The sequence below is a fragment of the Gavialis gangeticus genome, unplaced genomic scaffold, assembly GCF_001723915.1.
Source record: "Gavialis gangeticus isolate Ggan-Ray unplaced genomic scaffold, GavGan_comp1, whole genome shotgun sequence".
Lineage (NCBI taxonomy): Eukaryota > Metazoa > Chordata > Crocodylia > Gavialidae > Gavialis > Gavialis gangeticus.
The window spans coordinates 49034056-49043142 of NW_017729030.1; the positions used below are offsets into that span (position 1 = coordinate 49034056).

General features: G+C 40.5%; 1 protein-coding gene across 1 annotated transcript in view; it reads left to right on the forward strand.

Moving 5' to 3' along the window:
• Nucleotides 1-8: 8 nt before the first annotated feature.
• TMEM184C (transmembrane protein 184C) overlaps nt 9-9087 on the forward strand; it is a 30560-nt gene continuing 21481 nt past the window's right edge. Inside the window, exons 1-5 of the mRNA XM_019522171.1 lie at nt 9-206; nt 1654-1784; nt 1887-1923; nt 6253-6458; nt 7406-7480. Coding sequence (XP_019377716.1) covers nt 90-206; nt 1654-1784; nt 1887-1923; nt 6253-6458; nt 7406-7480 — 566 coding nt within the window. The 5' untranslated portion in view covers nt 9-89. The remainder of the gene's footprint in view (nt 207-1653; nt 1785-1886; nt 1924-6252; nt 6459-7405; nt 7481-9087) is intronic.

The window sequence follows — 9087 nt, forward strand, 5'->3', positions numbered from 1 at the left end:
TAGGCGGCCGCCGCTGCTGCTCCCGACGGGGACGGGACTGGAGGGCCCGGTGGCTGTGACGTGGCGGAGCCGGGCCCCCGGCCGGGACCATGCCGTGCACCTGCAGCAACTGGCGGCGCTGGATCCGGCCGCTCGTCGTCCTGCTCTACCTGGTGGGGCTGCTCGTGGTGGTGCCGCTCTGCGTCTGGGAGCTGCAGAAACTCGAGGTGAGGCGGGGGGACCCCGGACCCCTTCCCGGCCCGGCCCAGCCTGGCCTGGCCTGGCTCCGCAAGGCTGGCACAGAGCTCTGGCAGGGTCAAGTTCAAGCCAGTCCCTCCTTTCTGGCCCGGGTGTGCGTGTACGTCTGTGTCCCTTGCCTTGGCTGGATGCATTGCAGGAGGTTTCCTTCCCAATGATGCGCATGTGACTGCGTGCATGTGTCCACGAATAGCGGGGTTGGTCTGAAGCCAGGTAGAAGGGAGTCTCTCACCTTTACAAGCTAGATGAGAGGGGTTGGGGAGAGCAAGAGCTTTTATGAACCCAGGTTCACTTTGTCTGATGGGCACAGGGAGCCTTTGGCATGATGTTGGTGCCTTCCTGGCCCCTACCACATTACATCTATTACGCAATGAACTGACTCGTGCTGTGAATATAGATGGGCCACATGGGCAAGGTAATGATCATACAAGTAACTGGTCGGCCATACCCTAAATGTAGACCAGCTGCACGTACCAAGTAATTATCACAGGATAAAAGTGACTCTCGAACTATAAAAAGAGCCAACGAGCTTCAAACTCTACAGCTGGTTTCTATCCAGCTTTCACTGAAATGTGTATGTAGCACAGCAAAGGCCTCTTAGTTCTCTGTTTGTTCCCGGCAGGTCTCCAATACCTTAATGGCTTTGAACTCCATGAGGATCATCAGTTCCTCATCAAACTTTACTTTTTTGCTTGCAATAGATGAATTAATTTTGATAGCTATCCTAAGTACTTCCCGTAATGAGAGAGTCAGCCATGCTGGTCTGAAATCAGAAAAGGCAGGGGGATTGCCACCTTCTTGGCTAACTGTCAGAGGTGTGTGGCATGAGCTGTTATGAGCCTGAGCTCACTTCAGTATCTTATGAAGTAAGCTCAGCCTCTCTGGAGTTGGCTCAGAAGGTGCCAATCTACCCCACTTCCCCATAGTGTTAACCCCAGTATTTAATTTAATAAATTTTAAAGTCTAATTTTTACTTCCCTTACTAATAAAAACGTTGCCCTCCCTTCCTTCTGTCCTTCCTTCTAACTTAATTCCCGGTGCTGATTGTCTTGCATTTCACTCGGTTTGGATGGGCAAGTTTTACATCATGGGTCTCATGGATTAGCATTGTTCCGTGTAAATGCGGAGCAGAAGTGAGGAAATAGGGATTAGGGAAAATGGTACAGTATTTTGCAAAATTCTTAACTTTTTATCTAAAAAGTGAAACAACTCCTCTCACTACCACCCTTAAGTGTAAAGAATTTAAATCGTACCAAATACTCTTTGCCAGCTCTGGTAGGGTTTGTGTGTAATTATTGCACCGCATTGTAAAATGACAGAGAGGGACTTATGGACTTGAAATTAGGTTGGAGAAGTTCACCCTTTCATGTTCAGTGACTAATGCTGGAAGCTTGTGTTCTTCTTTTCCCATGTAAGGTTGGAATTCATACCAAGGCATGGTTTATTGCCGGGATCTTTTTACTGATGACTATACCAATATCTCTCTGGGGAATATTGCAACATTTAGTTCATTATACCCAACCTGAATTGCAGAAACCGATAATAAGGTAACTTTTTTACATTGTATCTGTCATGCAGATATTAAATTTCACCCATGATAAAAAAATATATTTCCAGTAACTTGAAATGTTCTTTTCATGTCATAACAGAATTCTGTGGATGGTACCGATTTACAGTTTAGATAGCGTAAGTATATTATTTCACTAATTTACCAGTTCACTGAAAATAATACATTTTTGCTTGTTTTCTGGCTTTGGAAACCAATGTCATACTTTACAAAAAAACGGCTCCAGAGTTATATGTACAATCCTGGCCATAGAACTGAAAGTTCTTGTTTGAATTGCTTCTCATGCTCCTACTCAAGGGATGTATCAATAGTGTAGCTGCTAATGGTGGAACTTCTTAATAATGGTATCTGTTACAGTGTTTCAAACCCTTCTTAGCCTGTTGTCTTAGGACAAGCCTAAGGGTTTTCTCTGTTTCTTCCATTTTTACAGTAACAAATGGGTTAGAAACCTAAAACTGAAGTGACTTATCCAGCTTCTTCAAAGACTCTGCTTTAGTGACATTTATTGTTTAATTTTTGTCTCTCTTTATTTAAAGAAATAAGGTTTATATCGATGTACAGGAATTACTGAGTTCAGGAAAGTCTCAGAATTCAAGAGATGCGTATCTTGTCCTTCTGCATTCTTCTCTTGTGAATATCCATGCAGGGTGTCTGACTTGCATTGGTCACAGTGTATGTTCTGTATCTTTCACTCCAAGAACTTACATGAGTACAAACAATGAGCTCCAAGTCTTGCCCTTCCAGAACAGTATGAAGACAAACCTGTGAGTTCTGAAAGCCCAGGGTCAGTGAGTACTGTTTGATCACTTTTCTTCCCTGAGGACATAGGGGTTGATGGAGGCCCAGGATCCCACTGAAAGTATCCTTTGCTTTTCCTGGAGTGAAAGCACAACTGTCAGTATAAAAGATGTTGTATTCATCTCTTAATGCTAGATGCAGGAGAAACCCCCAGGTGCTGGCCTCTGTTTGCTTTGGGGGTACCCATTGCATCTGAAGCCTTCCTTCCAGATAGAAAAAAATGGCTTCTACTAGGAAAGCCAAACAGATGAGAACATGGGTCTCATGTCCTCCATTAAAGCAATGGGATGCTTATTTTTACATTTTAAGACTTTTATCACAAATCTTCCCTGTTCTTGTGGGGGAAAAATCATTATCAGTACTCTGGATATGTAATGTGAATAAATTCCAGGAAGCCATCTAGTTACTGAAGTGCTGTTATCTCAAGTGGAAGAGTCTTCTAGGTTATTCACCTAGTAAGAGTATAGTCTTAATTTCATCTCTAGTTCAGTTTCTGCTTCACTTGAAGCTTTACAGCTTGTTCTGTTTTGTTCAGTGAAAACTTGTTTGACAGCCATTTCCACTCATAAAAGTATACATACAAAGAGTAATAAAACTGTATGTACTCATGATGCAGTAAAAAGTTAATTGGCTTCTCTCCACTAGTTGAAGATCCAAATATATCATGGGATTTTACCCAGTTTGTGAAGCTTGTCTTCAAACCTCCAGTGAACATTTGTTGTTTCACCTATCTAGGCACCATTCCTTGTACTGATGAGCCTCTGCCAGAAGAGTGATCATATGGCATGCTCTCTTCATCAAAGGAACAATCTCTAAATTAAATTCTTCCCCACAGTGATAACTGAGGGTGTGCACAGATGTAAATTTTGAAATGTTTCCAAGTATAAAGGACTTGTAAATGCTTAAGAAAAGATAGTACATAGAAGACAAACACTTTATTCCTCTTTCAGTAGAGATTAAATCACATTCTACAAGGGCAAAGCCACTTCCGTGGCATGCCTATGGTGCAGTCCCATTTTAGAGATGGGCAGAGTTGCAACCTAGAGCTCTGATGCCTAATGCTGTATCGAAGTATTATTAGCTGTAATGTGCAGATCAGATTCTCTCAGAATCATCATCCCTCCTGCTTTTAGGTCTCATAGGATAGTTTTGGTAAGCTACTTAATAAAGAAATGAAGGTTACTTGACCGAGGTGGCTATTGTACATTCTACACTCATCTTCCCCTCTTCCTTAACATCATCGTTTCCAAGTTTTAGTTTGTATGGGATCAGTGAAGGAAAAGGTGGCATGGTAGCATGCTATAGAGCTCTTTTCCTTTATGATTGTGAAAGACACAGATTTAAAGGTGTTGTTCTTCAGTAAGGTCAATGTTTCTTCAGCTTTTCTTTGTTTTATAATAAGACATGACATATCTGTGACATGCCCTGACCCTGGATGCAGCCAGGTATGACTTTGAAACATACTGCTGAAGTGTTCTCACACCTTCAGGAGTGCTCTTCAGCTCCAAACCCTTCTCTGCTGTGTGCTGCTCAAACAGTGAGAACAGACTGAGATGCTTCAGAGGTCACCTCCATAACCTATGGCAACTCAGCTTCACCTGCCTTACCAAAGTTTCACCAGATCTCAGCAGAGGGGACGTTGCCAGCCAGAAGAATCACACCTTTGACCATGTAGCCAGAAAAGATGGATCCCCTTCTTTGGAGAAGTGGTCTGCCTGTATGGTCAAATACTCTGAAATCACTCTAACCCTGACAATAAGTAAGTTATAAAATATAAGAGAGAGATTCACTATAAAAACAAAATCAAACTTCAAAAGTCAGTAACCATATGCTGAAATACAGTCAAGGAATAATAATAAGCAAGCAACAAGAGATCAGAATAATAATCTGATTTTTACCCAAGAATGCAGGTTCTGCTCAGCTCAACAGGTTAAGTAGCCTGTGTTTCCAGTCTTTTCATCAGGGTCTCCTGTCAGATAGGATACAATGCCCACTGAAAGGAGCCCAGTGTTCCCTATGCTGGGGAAAACTGAAGACAAACCATAGCTCTCTTGGCAAGGCTTAAGTATAGTTTCTTAGCTGGCTATTTATATACATTATCCATTAGATTCTTGGGGAGCACATAACTTCCTGCTCCGCAAGCATGTATCTTTCTTAGACTTAGACTGTTTGTAACAATACATTCTCTGCTCTAGATCTTTTTCAAGCTCTTGTAAAGAACAGCCTTTGAATAGAAACCAATTAAGAAAAAGTCAGCCGAAACACAAAGGTTTGACATAAGTGATAGCAATATGTGCATATGAATTATTAATCTTAACTGAGTACAGTTAGGTTTTGCTTAAAATGGGGACCAACTTAAAACACCTATGTTGACTGTTAATGCTATTATGAATGGGCCAGTGGAAACAGAGGCTGGTAGCAAGTTCATGGAAAAGTTTGAGAGTAAAACCAAAATTTGTATATAGGTTTAACTCATTTTTAAAATACAGCTGCTCTGTTTCTTCAACCCCTGTCTTCAGTTGCTTTAACACTTCTGAACATTTTAAGTCACAGATCTCTTTCCCCCTTGCCAAAAATGTTTTTAATGTTTTCCTTTTCAGTAAATCTTGGAGTAACTCCAAGTTAATCCCTGTTTGGGGTTGGTTGAAGGTCACTCTATTAAGCAGATAAGAACCTGATTGTATGTGAATATACTTCACATTTTAAACCCGTGCAACTTTTAAAAAAAAGAACTCAAACCCTAAAATAAGTAGGAATAAATTGAGCTTTACTATGAAGTGTTTATATTTCCTGGGGTGGGGGCGGTTATTCATCATCAGGCCCTGCAGATAAATGGTGTGGGGCCAGTCCACAGGACAGATTGGCATGTGGGTCCAGTTTGTGGGACGTGTCTGGTCTGGACTTCACTCACTGTGCACACCCTGGACCAGCCCTCCGTGCTGCATGGGGTTGATCCAGTGTGTACTGTATGCAGTGTGTGTATCTGCTGAGACCCATAGGCTGGACTGCAGACTGGATGATAGGGCTCCACAGGCTGGATCTGGCCCATAGGCTATAACTGACACCTCTGTTTTTGGGAAAATAGTTCTTTATTTGATAACAGCTATGAGCCTTTGATAGCTGTACTTCATTCATATACTGAGAACAGTGCTGTTAGCAAGTAGAGTGTAGCTAGACTGCTTTGAGAATGCATGCTTTTATACACAACTTATTTTTCCAGACCAATTTGGCCACTCTTTCCAGATGTTCAAGGGAAGCCCTACCACATTGGTTTAATGAAAATGAGTGTCACAGACCTCTAAGTGTCATTTAGGTGTGAAATTTGAAACTGTGACTGAAATGTTGGTTAGCAGCATGGGTTTCCTTTGTCCATTTGACTAGCCAAAAAGGTTGGGTTATGGAATTTAAAAGCGCAGCCTTTACTTCTGTCACGTTGTATAATAATACTATATAGTTTTAAATACTTCTGATATGCTGTTGCTCTTACGTTTATATAATATGAAATATCTGCATGTAAAAAATGTAAAAAGTAAAAGCGGTACTCTGTTTTCTGTATGCCAGGCATACAGTCTGTGGAAATTACTCAAGAAGAGTACAGTACAGATTGCTTTGAATGCAGTTGCTTTCAATGACTCTATCTTTTCTTACAGTGGATAGCTTTGAAATATCCCAACATTGCAATATATGTGGATACCTGTAGAGAATGCTATGAAGCTTATGTCATCTATAACTTCATGGTATTCCTTTCAAATTATCTAACCAACCGCTATCCAAACCTGGTATTAATCATAGAAGCCAAAGATCAGCAAAAACACCTACCTCCCCTCTGTTGCTGTCCATCATGGGCTATGGGAGAGTAAGTATATTCTTGCATCTTAAACTTAATGTTTAGTGCTGTGCATCTTGATACAAAGGACAGTGTTGTTCATAGCCTTGATGATCAGGGAGCATTGATTATATTGTTGAATATAAGTCAGCCTACAGTGCCTAAACAGTACAGAGGGTTTTGTTCATTATTGGCTGAAACAGTGATTGTGGAAAGTATTTTTGCTTCTTATAAAGCATCACAGAAGTGTCAAACTAAGTTGGGGAAGGAAACTAACAGACTTGTATGACTTGACGAGGGCTGGTTTATTTTCCTAACAAAATAGGAAGAAATAAATTTCTCTTGAATTTGTACCTACCCCCTCCTGTTTCCCAGCTTTACCCTTGCACAAGGGGCCAAATCCTTTTGCTATAGCTTTACTAATGTAGCATAGCCCTGCTGACTTCATTTTAATGGCTAAAATGAGTAAAGTGAAAAATGTGTAGCCTTAAGACCACTAACTGGTCGCGTTCCTATGCTCTTAATCTGAGGAGCAGTCAGTCTAGTCTTTGTCTTGTGAGGGTAATAATTTGGAAGTTAGTATGTTTTCAGAATGACCCTGGCTCATGACTAAGAAATCCAAAGTATGCGTCTTTTCACATCTTTAATGAATAGGTCTTCAAGCACTGCAGAAATGGAACTTTGTTATGCTGCAGAATGGTCAGAAATGTTTTGTAGCTGAATGAAAGGAAGCATTGAATATTTCCTTTTGTATTTCTGTATTTTGTGGAGTTGTGCAGATCAGTTTGCTATGGTATAATATTTAAACATCACATGTAATGCTGTATCATATCAGCTAGTTACCGAACAACATTCTAGAAGTAGATTAACTTGAAACAGTTAGTTAATTTAGGGAAAATGCTGAAGGAAAGAATTTTTCTCAAGTTGTTTTTTTCCCTATGTTAAGTGCATTTATGTCCTTTTTTGTCTTTTTGCAGAGTTTTATTATTTAGATGTAAATTAGGTGTTTTGCAGTACACTGTGGTCAGGCCATTTACCACCATTATTGCTTTGTAAGTATACCCACAGAAAACTAATGTGTTTAAAATATAATGTTTGCTTTCTGCTGGAAAAATGTTATGGTTTTTTTTTCCCGTCATATTTGAATTCATGCAGTTTAAAAGCAATTTTTATATTTGCCAAACAGCTTTTATTTACCTCAGCCTGTGACCACTTTGTGCCTCCTAATCACCATTTCCAGAGCTGGGAGTATGTAACTTCTGCCACAGGGTTAGGGGGAATTAGTTTAAACTGATTTTTCTGGGGGAAGGAAGGACATTTTTTTTAAAGTCAGCGATCTTGATATCTTAATAGCTATATATGTGGTTTTCAGTAGCTAAAAATGTTAATATTAGATTACAAATGGTTAAATCAATTTCACATGGTAATAGTTCAATTGAAATAGACTATCATGGGGCAAAAAAACTTATCATAAAGGAATTTTCCATGCATCTTTTGGAAACGTATATGTTTAGTGGCCTCTTGGGAGGCCCAGTCTTGTCTTCCTGCTCCTGCCTGGAAAGTAGAAATGTTAGGATATACTACCTGAGGCTCAAACTTTTCAACAAACCTTTGACTAATTTAGCTCCTTTCATGTCTGGCTAGTCTTAAAGAAGGATTTTTTTGGTGATACCTTTGGATCAGCTATCTGGTTGGGATTGACTTAGCCAAACTTTTGGGTACCAAAAACGGTTCCTTGGGTCATAGAAGAAAAAGCAGGCACAACCTAGGCTATATAGCAAGTAGAAGAAAAGCCTGAGTGAAACTCCATATATATAAATAAAAATAGGCTGTAAAAGACCTTGTCTGCAAGTTGATAGAAGGGAGGACTGCAGTAGAAAGCATCACCTGGCAAGTGGAAGAGCAAGACCATCCAAGAGGATTGTTTTCACCTGGAGTGCACAGGCATCAGATAAATTATAATGGGCCATGTTTGTGTTAAATCCCTGGTTCTTAGTGTTCAGTAAACTAATTAATTTTGGTTCCCAGCCCCGTCTTTTGAAGATTTCTTAGACATTTCCCTTTGAGTATGAGGACTGTGAGGCCAGAAAGCAGATGTTTTCATGAGAAATGTTCTCCCACCTGTGTTCTAGTGTCCCTGTCCTCTTATCTTTTTTTCTGTGATCATGTTGGTGCATAGTTTTTTGTCTAGTATCACCCACATAGTTTCTGTGAGGGTATTTGGTGTCCTGGATCAGGTATACCATATTCTGGGGTAGAACTGTGGATTCTGATGGCTTCATTGTGAGGGGTGTTGATTTTTGTGGAAGTAGAGATGAGTTGATAGGTCTTCCATTTTTTGTTAAAGAACGTTATGTCTCATTTGGTGCCTGTTGATCAGTGAGGAGTTTGTTTCTGATCATGAGCTGAGCAAGGTTGGAGGGCTGCCTGAAAGCCAGGAGTTGAGGGCTCAGAATATTTCTCCTAAGGTCCGGTCCTTTTCAAGAATAGGCTGAAATTGTTTGATCTTCATATCAGTTCTAGCATGGTATTACAAATGACAACCCAAGGGTATATTGCTAGTGGGAGTTTTCTTGTAGATTGCTGTGGGTTACTTGGATTGCTTTTACAAAGATACGGTCTATTTATCCAGCAAGAACACTCTAAAAGAGAGAGGCAG